Source organism: Mauremys reevesii, linkage group 3, assembly GCF_016161935.1.
Source record: "Mauremys reevesii isolate NIE-2019 linkage group 3, ASM1616193v1, whole genome shotgun sequence".
Lineage (NCBI taxonomy): Eukaryota > Metazoa > Chordata > Testudines > Geoemydidae > Mauremys > Mauremys reevesii.
In genome coordinates, this window is record NC_052625.1 from 150,664,540 (window position 1) to 150,686,327 (window position 21,788).

The 21,788-nt window shown below is 39.3% G+C and overlaps 1 protein-coding gene across 5 annotated transcripts in view; it reads right to left on the reverse strand.

Moving 5' to 3' along the window:
• MYO6 (myosin VI) overlaps positions 1 to 21,788 on the reverse strand; it is a 160,180-nt gene that overhangs the window by 112,382 nt on the left and 26,010 nt on the right. For all 5 annotated transcript variants that reach the window (XR_005596381.1, XM_039531197.1, XM_039531204.1 and 2 more), the window contains exons 2-3: positions 10,373 to 10,513; positions 2,167 to 2,236 (exon numbers count right to left, since the gene is read on the reverse strand). Coding sequence is in view for 4 of the 5 variants with exons in the window: in XM_039531197.1 (XP_039387131.1) it covers positions 2,167 to 2,236; positions 10,373 to 10,492 (190 nt within the window). In the remaining variant the exon portion in view is untranslated. The remainder of the gene's footprint in view (positions 1 to 2,166; positions 2,237 to 10,372; positions 10,514 to 21,788) is intronic.

Below are 21,788 nucleotides of genomic sequence, written 5' to 3' on the forward strand. Positions count from 1 at the left end.
GCTTCCTATTGGATCTGACCTACCAATTATTTGACTTTGCTAAAGTCTGCCCTTGTGAAGTCCATTGTCTCTAATCTTCTGTTTTCCTCCTACCATTCCTGAGAATCATGAACTCTATCTAATTTCATGGTCATTTTCATTCAAGTTCCCCCGTTTGCCAGCATCTTCGCTAGTCACTTTCTCTGTCTTCTGTAATAAAAAGTTGCCACCAATGCATTCCAAGAATTTGTTGGATAATCTGTGTCCTGCTGTATTATTTTCCCAACAGATGTCTGGGTAGTTGAAGACAATCATCACCATCAAGTCCTCTGTTTTGGAAGATTTCATTAAGTTGTTTAAAAAAGGTCTCATCCACCGTTCCTTCCTGGTTAGGTGATCTATTGTAGAACCCTACAATGATATCCTCATTTTTTACCACTTCTACCCTTACCAGAGACTTTCAACAAGTCTGCCTCCCACAGCTATCTCAACAAGGATGCTTCCTCTTTCTCCTCCACACTGCCTGGGCACAAGCAGGAAGGTACTGAAGGCACAGGAGAGCCAATCAGCTCCCAAGATTCATGAGGAGACATTGTAGGGAAAGTCCCACTCATCCCTTGCAGTCCAGGGATGAAGCATGCTCACTTGCTCTATGGAACTAGCTCACTATGCAGTCCAGGCAATGGCTAGGAGATGTGTAGGGATGGAGCATACTCATTGCAGATGGAATCTATACTCAGTATAATCTACTGAGTATACAAGAGGTCACTATGTCAATGTGGGCAGCCATAAACAATGACACACATTGTTGAGGACTGAAAAATGACTGAACTTCCTAGAGATATTCGTGCCTTGAACACTGTTGATAAGAACGCTATGGCTTGGCTTGACCAGATTGCATATGCCAAATAAAATAAATAACTAAATAAATATGAGAATTTATATTCAGATGCTTATAACCCAATCAAAGTGGGGCAGATTTTCACAGAGATGATAAAATGTAGATCCCTGTTACCACAGGGTAACTCCCTTACAAAACATCAAGTTCCTGCTCCAAAAAACTGAGGTTCTAGAGCATCTCAATGAAATGGGAGTGAACAATTTTTTTTAAAAAACACAAGCAAAGTATTTTTCCCTAACCTTGTTCTCAAAAACTGCTTAATTATTTGACACTTTAAATCAATCAGTAAATAAAAATAAGCCTGAGACAGACACCCAGCAGGAAGGCAAAATTATAAGCACTGAAAAGACAACCTTCTAAAAGAAAACATTAGCTACCAGTTCTACCTATAATGACCCTACACTGTACATGATATCACAAGTTTCAGGTCTTTTTTTACTCATTGTTGCAGAGTGGCTACATATCTAGGTTCAGTCACAAGAAGTAGATGCTATTGCTTTCAACAGGACTTGTGGTCCTAACTCATGTAGTGCTTTTGAAAATCTCACCCTCTATGTATTTTATATTAAGAGCAGCAGAAGCTAGTCTTGGTGACCATGTAAAAGGCAATCTCAAACATCCAGGCCAACAATCCCTGGGAAGCAAAATTTAAAAAGACAACGTCTTCAGTTTTTTCCCCCCAGAAAATAAACCACTCTGCAAACAGATTATATTGCATAAGGCAACAACAAAATTCTAGCCACTGCTGCCAGATTAAAAAAAGGAGGAAAAGTACAGAAGCGTACAACAGCCTTAACATTTTGGGTATACAGCATCCCTCTTCCATTACTACTCGCAAACTTGAGTACTGTCTGACAAAACAGGTAGTTTTTCAACACGTAATAAAAGATCAAATCAAGCCCTGTATTTCTGCATGTAGCTCACTCTACTGTCCGTTAAACTGATGAATCGTGTCACTACTGTACTATGATGCACAGTTGATTTAACATATGCAAATCAAATTGGCATTAGTTTTGTTACAGTTTTAGAAGAGTACTGCAGCTCGCACGCTGGAATGAAACATTCTCCTTTTGCATGCTCCTTTGAGAATTGAGAACAGCAATAAATGTAAGGTACAACTTGCCTCTTAAAATTGGTTTAAACGTAGGATACATTTATAGCAATAAAGATCCATTAATGTTATGTGCAACATCAAGCAAACAAACAGAGAGAAATATAGATTTGGTTACAAAACAAATGGATCCTTGCTATTATATATACACACACACTTTAAAATACATACTTACAATTATCCTCCATATCCTTTTTACTGTCCTCTTCTGCAGGAAACACTTGGTTGATAACAGCCAGAAAAGTCTGTCCGATAAAAACATTGATATTCTCAGAATTTCGGCTGCAGATGAGAAAGTGGCTCTAAGATGTTGTGAGCTGTGTTTTCAATAAGTGTATTATTTGTGTTAAGAAAAGTGAAAATTTGCCATTTCTATATTTTACTGTGGCAAGTTTTAGTGTGTTCGCTCAACCACCGCAACAATTTACTTCTACTGCAGTTGCTCCTAAGGACACTGATCAAGGATTTGGGCCTCATCATAATAGGTATTGTATAAACAAAGATACACTCCTGATCGTGAGCATTTATCATTCTCGTATTTAGACAAATGGAGGGATACTAATGGTAAAGATAGCTGCACTACAGCAATCATAGTCTCAACTGTACTACTAATACTAATACTTGGGGATCTATGGATGAAAAATGCTAAGTGCTTTAAAGGTAAGCACTATCCCCACATATTTAGATACTTCAGTGATAGAAAACAGTAACATAGTTATATGTATTTTATTCAAAAGGAAACAGACTCAAAAAGGATGGGACTTGTTCAGAGTTATACAGCAAGTCAATAGCAGCTCTAGGAATAAGATCCAAGTCTCCCAAATCCTAGCATAGTACCCTCAATCATGCCTCAGTACTACTATCTCATTTAAATACATTCCCATTTAAAAATACATGACAGTAGCTATACAAATAGTAACACACAGTATATTCCCAAACACTGAATTTTGATTTTACAAGCACTTCCTTTAATCCTGTATTTCAGTTACACAAGAAAACCACTTAGCCAGTGTTCATCACTCACTGGAACAAATTCGTAACAAGAGCAAACTTGTCTCTTTAATACTCCAGAAATTGTAATTTATATTGTTTTTAAAAAGGAAAGAAAACATGCAAGAACAGATCGATCGGCATGTCCACAGTGTACAAACATGTTATTGCATTTTTTTAACAAATTGCACACTTTTGTTCAGACATTTTATCTGAGTCTATACAGCATGCACAGGTTATTTACATTAGAGAATTGTAGCTATCTATGAATGAGCCCTGTTGTATCAATTAATGTTACAGTTGCTATGCTGCTACAAAGATAATTTCCATGAGGAGAAGGAGATTAAGGGTAGGTCTACACTTACCCGCCGGGTCGACGGGCGGCGTTCGACTTCTCGGAGTTCGAACTATCGCGTCTAATCTAGACGCGATAGTTAGAATTCCAGACGTGCTCCCGTCGACTCCGGAACTCCACCGGAGCGAGTGGCGGTGGCGGAGTCAATGGGGGAGCCGCGGACTTCGTTCCCGCGGCGTCTGCACGGGTGAGTAGCCTGAACTAAGGTACTTCGACTTCAGCTACGCTATTCGCGTAGCTGAAGTCGCGTACCTTAGTTCGACCCCCCCACCCCCCTTAGTGTAGACCAGGCCTAAGGCAGTGAGATTAGTCTACTTTATCTAAAATGGCAAAAGACAACAACAAGATTTTTGTCTAGCATAAGTAATGATCTTAACATTTTAAGCAAGTTTGTCTATTTAAAACTTTGCTCAGAGAGAAACCCTCAAGATAAACATCTTGTTTTCTGTCACAGTCTAAGACACCCTCTTACTTCAGTACAATAGAAACAATACAATGTAGGTCTCACAATCTAAAATTTCACACAGCATTAAGCAGCCACAATTCCACTTCATTTTGAAGTGGCAGGTTTCTTAAATTGAAGTATTAAAGTGTCTATAAACTAAGTGTTGCCAGTTGGAAAACAGTAAAAAAGCTTCCATGATGTCCTTCCCTGGTATAGGAGACTCTTCATGGGTCATACACTTCTTGTCCTGATACTCCCTTTTTTCCCCCTTCCTACCTCTCATTAGTGTTATGTGCTAAAACATTATAAAGGAGGGGCTACACGTTGCCCTGGAGATGGTCAGAATCTAGATTAGCCAGTCCTCCTTGGGAAATCTATATAGCTGCTAGATACAAATGTTGTTCAGTGAAGCATGTTGCAGCCATGGAGAGCCCTTTCATAGGCGACACACTGGAGTGGGGGTGGGGCATACAGGATAAGTGCTCCCTCTTTCCGCCACCCTACCCCGCTCCCCCCCCCCGATTTCTGCTTGGCCTGCTAGGGGGGGGAATAGGGGCTCCCCGCCCCCACCCAGCATGCTCATCCCCTTTCCCTGGCAGTCGGACCAGGAGCAAAAGGGGCAGGACCAGCCACTTCTCATGCTGGCCACTCTGGGTCGCTGCTCTGCGTGGCGCAGCAGCTGCCTGAGAGAGCCTGGCTGAAAGGACAGCAGCGGGCCAACCCCTTCCCAGACCCGGCTGCTGGGGACAGGGGCTGAGTGAGACAGAGTCCCCTCTCTCTTCTGGCATGTTTCCTTTCAGTCTGCTTGAAGCTTGGGGGCAAAACCAGTCCTGTCAGTCACTGGTAGCAGAGAACTACTCAGCCTCCTGAAATTCTCCCCCATCAGAAAAAACTGAAATCTACTTTCCTAAATTACAGATTATGTTAAATATACTTTGAAGGAAAAGCACAACAATGTCTCCTACTGAGAGCATGGTAAATCCCACAGAAACAAAAAAAAAACCCAAAACAACAAAACTCACAAATCCTCAAGTGTCAATTTCCATCTCTATCCTGGATGATCTATTTGTCTCCAGGGTAGTATGGATCTGAGGACCTTTTCATGTAAGCAGAAAAACAGGTTCCTGTTTCTCTTCATGCTAAGGTCCACAGATCTATTACAATGGAGCTTTCATAGCAGTGTGCCTCCAGGATGGGAAGCAGGATCATCCTTTAAATGTGGTAAACCAAAACAAGGTAAATATCCTGTACAAATACCTCCTCCACCAAACCGTGTGCACTAAGGCATGGATAAGACTTCTGCCAAAAAAAAAAAAAAGGAAATGGCATTGGCTAGGACTGAATGACCAATATGCAGAATTTGGTGAACTTCTGCTTTGTTGGCCATCTAGCAGGTTTCTATATTGGAGATATGACAACACTGCCCTGAGATTTCCACCACTCCTAAGTGCTGGACTAGGATACTTAACCAAAGGAGGAATAGTCTTGAATGTACTTAGGAAATGAATGCTGTGACAATTGTGAGGACTGAATTGAAAGTATAATATTGGGTCCTGTTAGAGGAAGCTTCCAACGTCAAATAAAAAAAAAAAAAACCTTGTCTGATTGGCGATAGTAGCCATTTGAAATCCTACTCTAATGGATAGGAAGTGTAACAACACCTCCTGCAGAGGTTCATTCTGGGTAGTGCTCTGAAGAGCAGAATGAGGTTCCAAGGTCATTCTCTATGACCTTGCGGGGCTGGAATAAAAGCAATGCCCTAAGGATGCATTTAATGGTGAGATTTGTATAACACTTCCTTTCATTAACATTTTAAGAACATTATGCCACAGAGACTTGACCTTTTTGCTTCAACATTCATACACCCACAACAAAGCCTTCCAGTAGGAACTCAAGGTTGTATGTCACTGGTATATCATTGTAATTAAATATGGACTTTGCACTAGGCAGTGGAATAAGCTGTATTTGTTGACTTCTCTTTTGGGGTCCCTGAAAGCAATAATCCCTTAATTCAAGTATTTATTGTAAACAAGTTTGGTCTCCGATGGATTACCGGTCTTGCATTAGCTCACCTCCTCTGTATGACAGAGGCATCCATGGAGCCAATACTAGATTATAGCTCTCAGGCTTGATTAACCTCTTTAGCCAGAAAGGCCTAAATAGGTATCACTGCTGCTCCCTCACGCCTCTTTTGTAATCTCCTGAGGAGCTGTGGGAAAAGTGGGAAGACATATGTAGTAGGGACCTTGACCAGGTTTGTAAGATGCCATTCACCACTCCACACCCAAGGTCCTAACAGAGAGGCTGTAGAGCACTTTATTTATTATTTCCATATGCAAAAAGGTTAATCAGCAGCCCAGCAAACTGACCTGCAATGAGCAATGTATTTCGGAGACCATCAGTCACTCTGCAAATCTGATTTTGCCAGATAAACCTTGGTGTTAATCTCCCCCTTGATAGGCAGTGTGATGGTGTGGGGAAGACTGTCAGTGTCCAATTATGAATTCTACTTGGTTTTATAAATGCTATTTGTAATTGTAACAGTCACGTTATTATATCATCCATTTTGTAGTAGGAACTTGACATGTAGTGAGGAAGCTGTCTGGAAAGCCATAACGGAACCATCAAAGGCCATCAGCATTGAATGGCTCTCCCGCTGGGATACAGTGAGACTGCTACCACCAGGGCCATTGACTCTGAATGGACTCTGCAGAGGAGTCTTTCTTGGGCAAGAGAGCTGGAAACCCCCCTGTTCAAAGCACATGGCTGTGAGAACAGGGGTTTTTTCCCCATGACTAAAGTCCATTTTCCAAGGGGTGGGTGTCATGATCAGAATTGTTCTGTTATCCATGGAAGGAATTGTGCACTGAGACCTCAATGAATCATTGTGTTCTAGCTGATGGATGCTGTGCTTTCCCCATCTGTTACACATACCCTGAACTGAACTGGGAAGATGTTTAAAAACAAAAACAAAAAAAACCAACCAAAAATAAAAACCATGATTCTCTGCATTCACCAGTTGTAGGAGCAGAGAATATAGATCTGCCAATGGATGAAGTAGCAATGCAGAAGGGATACAGAGAATTACTGGACAGATATCATATGAACTCTGGATCACTGAAGCATGCCTGTGTATCAGACCAGAAATCCCAACAGGAACCAATAGGAATTGAGTTTGCATCTCTTTGACACCACTTTCTATTATGGCCATCTTCATCTTCTGTTAACATTCTCCTGAGATGAGATCTTTTACCTGATAGATTCATTCTCAGTTCAGGCCTATCACTGGCTTCCCTGGCACCATGTATTTGTGTTTGCCCTGAATCCAAGATACTCCAGGAACTACATCACTCCATGTGTTTGTTTCAGTTTTCTCTGTTGTCCAGAACCCAGATCAGAAACATTGTCCAGGAAGAAATAAGTGAATGTTCTTCTTTTCTAAAGCCAGTATAATTACTACCAAGATCCTCGAGAGAGACCTTGGGAGCGCATGTAAAATAGTATGTTAATATTTGAGGTTGGGAAAAGAAAATAGCTGCCATCCATCTGCAAAACATAGGAATTGTCAGAGGATAATAAAATGGGAATACTTTGAAGACTAGCCTCCACTCAGAATTTATTTAGATGTTTTAGACAGGGCTCTGCTCTGCTTGTCCCCAATTCTCTGAGGCTAGAAATAGCATTGGGAGCAGGTAGCAATATTCCAATCTGAAGTAGATTTTGGATTACGTCATTCATGTCATGGTCTTTCCAGGTTGCTGGGACTGGGAATGGGACAAAGTTGCCCTTGACATTTTTGCACAACTCTACAGGGTCCCTCCTCACAATGTCCAGTGAGCTCTTTTGGTCAAAGCTATAGGTAGCCATTTTGCTCCCAAATTGAGAGATCCTGGCACCAATTTAGGGTCTAACTCCAGACAGAGCCATTTTAGAGATAGCTCTGAGGCAAAAATGAGCAGCTAATGACCCTGCTACCACTTGCAAAGAGATATTTTCTCTTATGTACTTCACAGACTGCTTCAACTTGTTGCATGATCTGTATTCCTTTCCATAGTGTGTAACAGGAGTCAGGATCGTAAGTTGACTTTTCTGCTGGCTCTGAATAGCCACTGCTTTCCATAAAGTTTATCGTACCACTAAGATAGCTCAGAACTGATTTCCCTGAGTATTTGATTCCAAGGACCAAAGCCCCATATAGCTGAATGAAACATATTTGAATGACACTTTTTCACTCTTCTCTTTCCAGAGTAAAAGAAGTCTGTAGGACATGCAATTTTTAGGCCGAGAGGCAGCATACTTATAATACTGACCACCCATGCTAGTATTGCTTATGAAAGCATACAGAGTTACTTAGAAATCAGATAACAATTCACATTTGTTTGTTTATTCATTGTTGCTGGCCTGATGCCACCTGAGAGTTTTCATGGCAAAGCAGGGGCTGAGATAATGCCTGCCTGGACTGGGCTGCCAGTGAAATGCCCACATATTGAGGCAGCCACTCTTTCAGGTAAAAAAAAATCTCCCACAATTAGAAATTCTGAGTCCCTGCCCTGTCCACTGTGGAAAATACTCTCATTTATCTTTGGTAATGATACCAAGTTAAATATTGACCAGTGTACACAGAGGAAACTTCTGGTCTTAAAGAATGAAGGCCGGGCGAGGGTGTGGTAGAAAGAAAAACAGTGGACCAAGAGGCCCCTCAAGGCCTTCTGGTTCCTCCATATCCAGGGTGCTATCTCTCATCTGCTGAGGGGAAGAGGTGGTGGTGCTGGCAAAGCATGAAATTCTGCAACAGAAGCTTGGAGCAATAACCTGGATATTAGGGCACTGAGTCCCACAGCAGCCACTGAGAATGATGGTCAATAATTTAGGGCATGATGACCTGCAGTGCCAGCTGGGGCAAACAAACAGCTTTCCCAGGATTGTAGGAGTGGCAAGAAAACCCTATTAAAACTTTTCAGGGTAGATGAGAAAGGATATATAGATAATTTGTCTAGGTCATTTGCAGACTTGTTAAGAGTAATTTCACAATATGTAGTACACTCCAACCTGAAAGTTCTGGTTCTGACACGAAGGTGTAAACAGGGTGAAGTGCCTATTGTATCTATCTTTGGCTCTTACCATGAAGAATGACATCAGATGGCATTACACTTGGTTTATATTTTTATCAAGCAAAGATGACCAGCTTCCTATTCAGGTTTCTTCCTAAGATATATACCCAGGTCCCCCAAAAAAGGAAGGTCTGCTCCGTCACCTCTTGACCTGTGACTAAATTCCCTGCAATTGTCAATATGAGAAAGCTGATGAGAAAATGAGGGTATTCTCCTTTCCTACAAATTAAGTTATAATGAGGGGGAACTTGTTGGAAATCACACACAATTTAAGTAATCTTCAGAAACACCAAAACATGAAGACTTTAAAACACAGCTGCTACCACTCTTGCCAGTAAAATGTAAAAACATAACCTCTTGGCTAGCTGAACTAAAATAACTGGGTAACACAAAATTTCTTATAATATGAAGATACTCTCTGTCATAAATTGATGTTCAGCTTAAGACCATTGGATGTGCATAACATTGTGAAAACTCTACCAATTTAAAAGTTCATATGTCAGGACAAGGAATCCATCTCCGCTTCAACATTGAATTAAGCCATTGCATCAAATTAAGTCAGAAACATCCCAAAAATATAATCCAAAGAGCTCTTTGTGGTTTGAGACCATATTACTTTTGAAGATGTCATCTGGAGGAGACTGATGGAATGTAACTGTTGCTACTAAATTCCTTAAATTACTCCTTAAAAAATGGTTTTCCCCAGCATCATGGGTATTTTTCAATTACCAATGTTTCACTCACCATAAATGCAGTGGGGGGGTTTATTTACAGGTTTTCGATTTTATCTTTAATATTCTGGGCTTCCTGAGGTACAAAGACCCAAGTTAGTGGTACTCATGTCTCACTAGTCTTAACACATCTGAGGGTTAAGACACTATGGTTTCAAATACATTATTCAGTATCCCTCAGAATTACCTATCAGGTAATACATAATGCTTTCAGACATTTATGAAGTGTTCTTAGAAAACACTTTTCCCTTATAAAATTAATTCTATTGAAACTGTGAAACTATAGGAAAGAAGGGAGGAAATATGACAATCAATACAACCAAAATTTGTGTTTATAATTCATCCTAGATTTTGATTTTAGATATAAAAGCAAGCATGGGGGAGGGAGAAAAAGGAGGTGTCATCTCAAAGGCAGATCCTGAGCCAGTCTCAGTTTCAATATGGGAAAAGTAACACTGCACAGAAAGACACACACATATTCAGTTACTTACTATAGATACTGCAGATACATGTAAATCTGGCAACCAGAAACTATGTGTTTCTTGCCGGGGGAGCCAGTACTGCAGAATTCAATATTACGGTATGATCATTTTTCTTTGTACTGAGGAAGCTGAGGCAAAGGAAATGTTAAGTGAATTGCTCAAGCCAGAGACAAAGCAGAGATTAGAAATTGACTCCCATTGTTGTGCTCTACGCATAGAACTATGTGATGGTATAGTTCTTTAAGGATTCCTTAATCCCTTTCTTACCTTGCCTTTCTGGTTTAACGGTTCAATAGTTAAGCTGTCAGGGCCAATATCCACGATATTCCCCATCTGAAACCCATCAGTTGGGTGTGGAGCCCAAACAGGCTTCCCGTCCTCCATCATTGGAACTATTCACTATTCCTGTAAGAAAAAAAAAACTGTATAAAAATCTGACCAATTGTCTACAAACTTTAATTTGTTATTTTTATTCCAAACACAGAGTATATAAAATGAGAACATGAAACACTGATTTCTAGTATTAAGTAGTTACACCCATATGTACGTCTTATTGATTAAAGAACTTTTACTGTAACCTCTGTGCAAATGCTCTTTGGAAACAGTTTTAGATTATGTTTTTAATTCAAAATGCACCATTTGTTATGCAAAAACACAGGCATCTGAAAAGGCTAAAGATCTATGGCCAACATTTTTGAAACTTGGATTCCTAAAGTTAGGTACCTAAACAAGTGCTCAATTTACAGATTTCAGAGTAACAGCAGTGTTAGTCTGTATCCGCAAAAAGAACAGTACTTGTGGCACCTTAGAGACTAACAATTTACAGAGTTACTCAACACATACAACAGCAACTGAATTAAATAGGAATTTTGCCTGGATTTGGACTTTCTGAATAGGCCCAACACAATATTTTTATATACTGAATTAGTTTTCATTCTGGATAACTAATTTAATACTAGATAATCTCCATTATATAGATTATAAATCAGATTTGTGGATTCCACCGAGTCTGGCAAACAGGTTCATTCCAGTTGCCAGTTTCTTCCTTTCCCCTCAACACACATTCACACATTAAAGAGATATGCTTCAGTCATCTCTAGAGCTTCAGGGTTTGTAAAAGTACACTTCTGGTATATGATCTACTCTTTGGCCATTATCCCAAAATAACCTGCTAACCAGTAATCATTAAACTGGAAACAGACTTCAAATAAACATACAAAACACCCATGAAAGGTATGAAAGTACTCTTTAAATGGAAGAATAACTCTCTTTTTTTCCCTTCCCACCCCCTTGAGCTAGAGCAGTGGTTTTCAACTGGGGGTCCACAGACTATGTCTAAGATTTCCAAAGGGATCTGCACCTTCATCTGAAATTTTTAAAGATTGAATGAAAAAAAAAAAGATTGAAAACCACTGGGTTAGAGGAACTTATATGTAGGAGGTCCTCTCCCGCTGGCTAGTGAAACAGCCCAAAAGAACATATTTATGCAAACATTATTTAGCTCTAAAAGCCAATTGTTTTAATAACTTTGAAAAAACATATTTACAGCTTACAAACATTCAATCACCAAACAGCTAACTGTAAAACATTATATACTTCTTTGGTTTTAATTACACTCATTATTTGAAATTATATTCTAACGTATTTCTAAGTGTCCTCACGATATAGAAAGTTTCACCTAATTATGGCACAATAGTCTCATTTCTCAGATTCCACTATCATTAGAGGATGTATTCAAATATGATGTATCTAGGGTAGTTAAATTTGTAATATTACACTAGTGCCCAAAATGTGCTGGGCATAGTAGACACACAGGCAGACATCCCTCAACTTACATCTGAAGACACAGAGCAGATGAAATAGAATGGAGGAAGTACAACATACAAAATAATCAGGGTAGTTGGTGACTGACACATTTAGTCACTTCCATGTTTTGTTTTTCTCCAAAATACTGAACCTATCCCCATCTGTCCCTCTCCCAGCTATTGTTAATGTTTCTCATTTATTCCACATCTATTTTGCTCAGTTACCAGGCTAAAAAACAAATGATTTCCCCCTAAATATGTGATCTTTGTAATTGCCAAACCTGCAAACTCAACCCAGGATCTGGAAGTCAGGCTATGTCCTTTCTGAATTCTAATAAAGACTGCAAGACAAAGTTTTTCTTTCAGGTATATCTGGTGCAACTCATGTTTATTGTGGTTGCAGAGGAATAACCAAGCACAATTTGAAGACAATGTCGTTACACATATAACTGCAACTTAATTGACATCAAAGCCAGAAAAAACAAACAATGTCAATTCATTCTCCCAGTACTATGCTGGTTCCGCATGGCTGGCAATAGTGAAAGTAGTGGCTTTAAAAACACATACACACACACTAATGAAAGCAGATATGACAGAATATACAAAGGAAACAGATTTGTGGAGTAAGGTGATGGTGTTTATACATAGCCTTTTCTCAAAGTAGAATTCACTTTAAAATATGCATTGTTTTTCAGTGGGAAATTATTAAATATTAAAAGAGTGTTTCCATAAAAAAAGACTGAACTCTGAGGAGTCTTATCAAGATTACGTTATATCTAACATCTGTATCTTAGAATGTGTGTGAGACAGATATTGCAACCTCATGCAATATTTGTGGTGGCCCACTGTATTAAATCTACAGTCTATACATGATTGTTCATGTATGGGGGAGGGTTACCACAGCTCCTCCAGGAATTAAAAACAGTGAACTAAGGTGAGTCACTGAGACTAAACAATTCCAGAGGGGCTCCCTTCAGAGGCTTATATATACTGATCCCAACCTCGATTTTCCAGAGATTAGGAGACAAATAAAGGGTTTTTGGGATAAAAGGATGAGCTTGAACTGACTCAAGGCCTTCTTTGTAGTCCAGCAAACCGTCAGGACCCTTGCAGATGGACTGGAAAGACTTTGGCCTACTAGCACCCCATAAGACTGAGGACTGACTCCTGGTATGCCTAATGTGTGTTTAAATCTGTTTATTAGGATTTGTGTGTGTTTTCTCTGTAATGCTTTGACCTTAAGACGAAGTGTGCTTGCTTAGAAAGAGACGCGTGGTAACTTGTAACTGCTGGCAATACACTATTCATAGCCCTTGGAGAGAGAAAGCAGTGCACAGAGGCTGACCTTTACACAGACTGGCTTGCTGGGGTATCAGTATCGGGCAGGCTGTGCAGCCTTACCATCACCTGTCCTAAGAGAGTGGGATAAGAGTCACACAGGTGACAGCTGGAGACCTCAGACCTGTTTGGGAAACTCCTGGAGTGGACCATAGGGGTGGAAATACACGTGCAGTTACCTTGAAACTATGACAGTGTGCAGGTGGGCTTAGGCTGTATGAATCTAGAATTAAGATTAAAAAATTAAGTTATTGGGATATATACTATTGTAAAAATTGTATTGAATATAACAGAAGCCTCTAATTCTATATTCTCTCATGTTCAGAATATAAATCTTCAACATCTATCCTGCTACAGAAAAGTTTATGTTCTACAGTCAAGTTTGGTTTATGTTTACTTGAAACCTTCAGCCACATTCCATAAAGTCCACAACACCCGATTATCCTGGTCATGTGTTGTCAGCAACATACAGTAAATCCCTTAGAACAACATCTGTATTCACTCAGACTTGGCTGCTAGCCACCCCTTTTTTTTTTTTTTTTTTTTTTTAACTTCTGTAAATTTGATCAAATACATACCACAGTTCTATAGATCTTTAAATACCGTGAGCCAGTCTTGAGTCAATTGTTATGACTCAAATCCAATTGTTATGGGTGCAGCTGCTAAACATTTAAGTTTATTTATAGGCATAAGCATTCATTTTCATAAACCTATCATTTTCCTTTAAAATGCTTGCTAAGGTTGGCACTTAGTGATATGTCACACAACCATTAAAAACAGGGGAAAGCCTTGTTTTATGAGGAACATTGCCAATACTCCAGCTGTAACCACATTGCACAACAAAATACATCCTGAAATTAACATATAGTATATCTCTTACCGCTACAGTTTCCGTACGATACAGTCAGGCTTCTGATGAATTGTCTCTACTTAAATTTGAAACCCAATCCCTCAAATTAGCATCTTCAGGCTTTGACTTTCTTTGTCTATTCAGGCTTTTGCCTTTTCATACACTCGGCAGTCTGTTTCACATCTTATTGGTCAATTACTGTTCAAATGTTCTGTGAACTTACAAATCCACTTCACTAACACAGTTATACTAATGATGAATAAAAACATAGTGAGACCTGTTATCTGACCACTCAGATGATGAACATTTTTAATAACCACACTCACAATTATCTAAAAGCCTTTAAAGACTAAGAAACAGCATAATACCAATTCCTGTGCTAACCTATCCATCTTGGACACCAGTAATACACTCATCTCTATTAGTATCTCAACTCTGAATTTGTACTTCTCCATCACTTGGCACATGTTATTGAAAAAAGCAAGTTGAGCAAAAAAAATTTAAACTATGCTTTTGTGGTTTTAAAATATAAAACTCTGACATACAATCTGTATTTAATATATACAAAAATGGAGAAAAGTATTTTAAAAAGGGACACTGAAAATCATATTTTTCACTGTAAAATGGTACCTGTTGTTGTTACAAGTCACCCATAACATTACTACAACAAATGTTAAACACATCCCTCCTCCCCCCGCCCATTTTTCAATTTTTTTTGAATTTACATATAATCAGTTTCACTGTTTTGCATACCCTTCCCAAGCACTACAAGCACATTGTGACAGCAGCAGCAGAACTGAAACTGAGGCCTTGTCTACACCATTGGGGTAAGTTGACCTAAGTTACGCTACTCCAGGTATGTGAATAACATAGCTGAAGTCAACATAGTTTAGATCGTCTTACTGCGGTGTCTACACCACGCTGCGTCAATAGGAGACACTCCCCCATTGATGTATCTTATTCTTCTCGTTACTGGAGCTGACTGGAGAGCACTCGGCGGTCAATTTAGCAGGTCTTCACTAGACCCACTAAATCAGTCCCCACTGCATCAATCACAATCACCAGTAAGTGTAGACTGAAAGTAAACAGATATCAAAGCAGGTGTGTGCACAAAGGAAAGGGGAGATGAAGGATAGGCCCTAACATCAGTGGCACTGCTCTCAAGCTCACCCTAAATATCTTTTTAAACAAACTGAGGAAAAAATGTAACCATCTTTTCAATTTTTACATTTTTTTTAAATTTTGGGACAGATTTCAAAAATAGTACTATTTGATAAAGTTTTTTGTGTAAGTTTCAAAAAACAATGCAAGTTGATTGCCCCTTTAAGGGTGTGTTTTCACAATTAAAGTGCATTACAGAACTGAGCACTAACGTACCTTTTCATTAACTGCTAAATTCTGTTTCTAAGATTTATATTAATATTTGATTATACACATATTCAGCAGCAATTCTGCCAACTGTACCCTCCCCTAAAGTGAAAGTTAACTTTTTAGCAATATTGACTCCTTTACTAACATTCATTCTATTTTTCAATTGGAATCCAACTCCATATCTAACAGTTATTCTAACTAATTTAAGTAATATTTTTAATATTGTCCCCTCCTCATTTTTCCATTACATTGACCACTGCTGGTAGTTCTACTGGGAACAGGATTCTTTGCTTCATGTCCTGAATTGCTCACATAGATGTTAAACAGAAGTAGCTACATTTTAGCAATAGGCAAAGATTTTTATACACACTTTTACTTATGATACACAGAAGGAAAAATTAAGGTTAACAAAATAGCAAGTGCTGTTTGCTTAAAACTAATACACAGAAGGTACCAGAATAAGCACACAAGAAAATAATTAACCTTACACATCAGTGATGACATCCAAAACTGATTCCTGCTAAATGTGGACAACCAGCAATACGAAGCTTATGATGCAAAAAATTCAGCATCCTGGGGCTGGCCCCAGCCTACGATGGCAAAAATGCAAACATTCACCTCAGATAAAAATAGACAAGTTAAAAAGCAACAGTATTAACAGCTCTATTTCTTCCTCTCCCAGACAATGTTTCAAACATATTGATCTTTAAAAAAAAGAATCAATATTTGTAATATATTGAATTTGTAAAGTGCTAAGAAATCCCTTAGATGAAAGACTCCCCATATGTGTAAGATACTACTAGAACCCTGTGTAGATACAAAATTTGTATTCACATCCAATCCATGATACACAAACATGATCTGTGGATATAAAGCAGATATCCGCAGATTTACAGGGCTCTAGCTATAAAATTTGGATCTGCATCTGTCTGCGATCCTCAAATATGATTTGCGGATATCTGTAGATTTGCAGGGCTCTAGTTATTACATCATCCTACCACTTATGCATACTGAATTAAAACGTAACCATTTTTAAACTCACTTCTGATTTCCTTCATTCTCCAACCAAGTGCTCTGTCCAACTTAACCCTAGCACATGGTGAAAGTTCTACAAACTGCAACATATAGTGTTGCAATTTCTAACATGGTTATCGGAGGTCTGAGGTAGACACTCATGTGTGAAGCGATCTGTGAACTATCAGCTTACTACATCAATGCACTGTACTGATTGCTAAATTAACTAATTAAACCAAATGAAAAATAAAACTGGTCTGGCTGCACTGAAGAACAGAAGGTATCTCATCACAATGATTGCATCCAGATACACAAACAAGCAGGTATATATATAACATAGCAAAAAAAATGTACGTGGTTATGTTTTGTTAAAGAACCTACTTTACACACATTTTATAAAACTGTACTAAAGTCTGATCTGCAATTTTCACCTGGATTAGCATGCTGCAGTACTTTTGGGAAAATGCTGCCAATCTCTACAACAGCCAAAATTGGGGCAAATAGGTTGGTTAATGGCAATTCAATGGCATTTTTCCACCCTAGTTCCGTATTCAATTGAGGACTAAAGCCTGTGTACTCTGCAGCAAACAATTCCATGACAACATTCAGCACTCCATTGCAGATGACCAGAAATTCTGTAGCAGCTTCAGTTAAATTAAAATGGAGGGTTTCCTTGAGCTAAACATAACAAATAGATTCACAACAGTATACTTTGCATTATTTCATTGGCTATTAAGTCCCATTTATTCGATGCTTCCTGTACAGTTTCCAGTGTGCTGAGAACTTTATAGTACTGAAAGTAGCTGCATTATAGAAGTTTGTCTGTACAAACATTTGAGCATTGTTCCTTCAGAACCAGGAACTGGACCTCATTAGCTCATTTTCAATTTCCAAGCATGCGCACGCATGTGTGAGTAAAGTAAACTTGATTTGTCAAATGTATAGTTTCATTGGTTCTCTTGCATAGTCAGTCAGTTTCCACTTTTATTTGTGTAAGTCTTTCACACAACAAAATAAAGCATTGAGAAAAACAGGATTATAAAATAACAAAAGAATTACAAGAGGTTTCACAGGCAACTGTACTACCTTAAAATACCATAATTTATTGTTGTTATTTTTAACGGAGTAGATTTCAAGGTGGCAGAGTCACTTTAAATTGTTCTTTCTTAAACCTTGAGGTCCTTGGCACTGTATATGCCAGAAAAATAAAAACAATCTACCCAAAGAAAGCCTGACATTAAAAAAAAAAGTGATCGTGATACATAGGGAAACCCAAAGGATGGAACAGCGTGGATAGGATTTTTTAATTTAAAAACAAACGAAAACAAAAAACACTTCTTGCTCTTGTGATCATTATGGAAGAAGCAAGTCAGGGATTTGAATGGAGCAGAGGACGGTTAGTTGGCAAATTGGTAATAGAAAGGCATTACATTCACAGAGCGCAGAGTAGACAGAATCACAAAGATGAGTGCGAGACAAGTAAACAAGCAGGCTTGCAGAGAACAGCATGAAGGAAGCCAGGATGCCATAAGAAATCAAGTCTGTGATATGTTGGACAGGACAGATTTGTTTATAGCTTTTGTTTAATGTCTTAACCACTATAGTGAGGGGTAAGTTTTGGTTCCACTAGCACTGAGGCCATTCAGGGTACACTGTAAATCCCATCTTCCCCCTCCTCCTAACTGGCATTGAAAATAAAGAGGGTGAGGAAGAATTAGCAGAGCATATGATTTGTGATGCATTTTAAAGTCATATCAAGAGTGGCTAGAGTATATATGGGTAGGGGGAATTTTTTTAAGCATCTCTATAAATCTAAATGAATAAACTGAAGCCAGTAACAGGACTTACATCATCATCAATGGGACTAGGATTGATTCTTAATACCTATAGCCTGCTAGCATTTATTTGTATCTTTAAAAAGAAAATGCAGACTACTTGGTGTACTAGCTCAAAGCAAAACCTTGCCTAAACTGCTATTGCATTACAACACTTTCCCTGGCTAGCTGTAAGTACCTATTACCCTGTTGCAGGAAGGGGGTAATCCTCTGTGGATAGGGAAGAAACCTACCCCTTCACCATAAGCCACTCAGGGCATGTCTACACTGAAACTGAATGTGTGACTGTAGCATGTGTAGACATACCTGAACTAGCTTTAATCTAGTTTAATCTAGTTTGCTCCAGCACCACAATGGAGAGTGAAACCTGGGCTGTAGTACTGTAATAGTGCGGCATGGGCTCCAGCAAGCCAGCTGAGTACGAGCCCACCAGGGAGCCTGGGTACATACTTGGAGGTGACTAGCCCATAAAGTTATAGAGTTTAAGGCCAGAAGGGACAACTTGTTTATCTCGTCTGACCTTCTACATACCACAGATCACCACCACCAGCACCCAGTGCATGTCAAACCCAACAACTGAAACGGGACCAAGGTACTAGAACCTGCAGGAGACTAGACTATTCTGTGTTACAGGCAGAGAACGGGAGATACTGAAGTGCACCAGTGGCAGAGGCCCCTGCAATGGCAAGGAAATGATTAAGTGAGAGATAGCCAGACAATCCTGGCAAGTAATCTGCACTCACACATTACAGAGAAAAGCGGAAAAAACCCGGTCTTGCCAATCTGACCTTGGGGAAAATTTCTTCTTGATCCCTCAGTTAGACTCTGAGAATGTGAGCAAGAACCAGTCAGCCAACCACCTTAGAAAGAGAATGCCTGGTGCCATTTCAGAGCCCTGGCCCACCGCATCCAAAGTTCTGTCTCCAACCAGGGCCATCCCTGATGTTCCAGAGGAAGGAACTATTTAAAAAAACCAGAATACATGGGGGGGAAATACCTTCCTGACCGCTGCAGGTGGCCAGCTGAAGCCCTGAAGCACGAGCTTTGACGTGCATAAATGGGAAGTGAGCCCCAGGGCTGCTGGTCCCTGCTCCCTACCATCACAAGTTACTCCATTTTACAATCACACTCAGAAGTTTGTCCAGTTCTTGCTCAAAAATAATTAAGTTGTTTGCCCCCCACAACTCCTATTGGAAGGCTGTTCAAGACCCTCACCTCTCTGATGGTTAGAAATCTACGTTCCAGCCTGAATTTATTCATGGCCAGTTTATATCCATTTGCTCTTGTTCCAACTTTGTCTTTTAGCTTACATAGATCTTCAGCCTCCCTGGTATTTACCCCCCTGATGTATTTCTAAAGAGCAGTCATATCCCCTCCGCCTTCTTTTTGCTAGACTAAACAAGTCAAGCTCTTTCTGTCTCCTTTCAAAACTCCTCCATTCCCTGGATCATCTTAGTATCTCTTCTCTGCACCTGTACCAGTCTGAATTCATCTTTCCTCAATATGCATGACCAGAACTGTATACACTATTCCAAATGAGGTCTTACCAGCGCCTTTTATAAGGAAATTAATACTTCTCTCTTTCTATATTTAAAACGCCTTGCCTAGGATCCCACGATTGCATTTGCCTTTTTTATAGCCGCATCACACCGGTGGCCCGTAGTCATCCTGTGATCGACCCACTCTCCCAGGTCTATCTCCATCTCTGTCTCTTCCAACTCATAAGCCCCCGGCTTACAGCAGAAATTCTTATTATTAGATCCTAAGCGTATGACCTTGCACTTTGCAGTATTTAATTCATCCCATTTTCATCCCACTTCTGTCACCCTTCAAGGGTATCCTGATCTTCCTGTCTCAAATTCCAGTCGTTCTCTGTATTGATGATGCCTCCCAACTTGGTATCATCAAAAATAATGCCATTAACACACTCCTACTTGGTCCCAAGACTAATCCTTGAGGAACTCCACTAGTAACTTCCCTCCGGTCCTATAATTCACCTTTCAGCAAAACCCAGAGAGACTTCTCCCCTTTAGCCAATTCCTTTTTCCACCTTACAGTTCTTATATTGATCCCCATCTTTCTAATGTAACTAAATTTCCCATGTGGCACCATGTCAAATGCTTTATCGAAGTCCAAGTATATTAAAATCTACTGCACTTCCCTTATCTAAAAAAATCAGAGGAGGACATCAGGTTAGTCTGGAATGATCTGTCTTTGCTAAATTCATGTTGCATTATCATTTACCTCCATGAGGTCAGACTAGCAGGTCTGTAATTGCCAGCATCACTTTTTTGCCGTTTCTTAAATATAGGCATGATGTTAGCTATTCTCCAGTCATGTGGTACGCTACCTCAAATAGACGGATTTGTTAAAAATCCTTGCTACTGGACTAGCAGTCTCTTGGGCCAGTTCTTTCAGTATTCTGGATAGAAATTATTCCCTCATCCTCCACACACACACACACACACACACACACTTTAATTTTTTCTCCTGCCACAGATGTGCTAATTTCCATTTATAGACACTCATTTCCATCAGAGATACTGCCCTTATCCATATTATCATCCTTATTGAAAACAGGCAAAGTATTCATTTAGGTTTTTGGCCACACCTAGATTATCTTTAATCCCCTTCCCAACCACTTTGCATAATGGCCCAACCTCATCTTTCCTTATTCTCTTTTTATTTATTTATATAACTAAAACAACCCTTGTTCTTTATTTTAATTTCCTTTTAAGAGCTAATTCAGCTTGACTTCTAACATTTCCCACTTTATTCTTGCTTTTTTTTTTTTTAATCGAGAATGTAGCTTTCATGCTGATTGAGCCTTTTTCCATTTCCTATTGGCTCTTTGCTTATTCCTTACGATAACCTTGTTGAGGTGGTTATTCATCTGGCTGTGGTTGGAGCCTTTCCCTACAAGTTTTCTTCCTCTTGCTTGGAATGCAAATTTCAGGTGGTTTTTGTATAGTTGATATGAAGAAATTCCAATCCTCCTCCACATTTAAGTCCTTGAGTTCTTCAGGTTAATTGACTTCTTTAACTAAATCCCTTGATTTCACAAAGTCTACACTTTTGAAATTAAAAAAAAACCTTTTGTTTTGATTATTCTTCCATTTACTTTAAACCAAATTGACTCATGATCACTTGATCCAAGGTTATCTCCTATAACCAGCTCTTCTCTGATGTTCAGTGCTTACCAAAACCAAATCTAAAATTGCATCATCTCTTATTGTGACAATTCTGTTGCCACAGTTTAATTATTATTGGTACCCAATTTAGCTAAATTAAAGCTAGCCTGGGTATGTCTCCGCTTACTACAATGACACCTTTGATTGCAATGTAGACATACTCAGGAGCAGAGTCACTCTGTGACTGATAGTGCAGCCTCAAGAAGGGAGTATACACCACATAGCTCACTTCTCCCTACATGGGCGGCAATTGCTGATGGACCCATGCAGGGACACAGA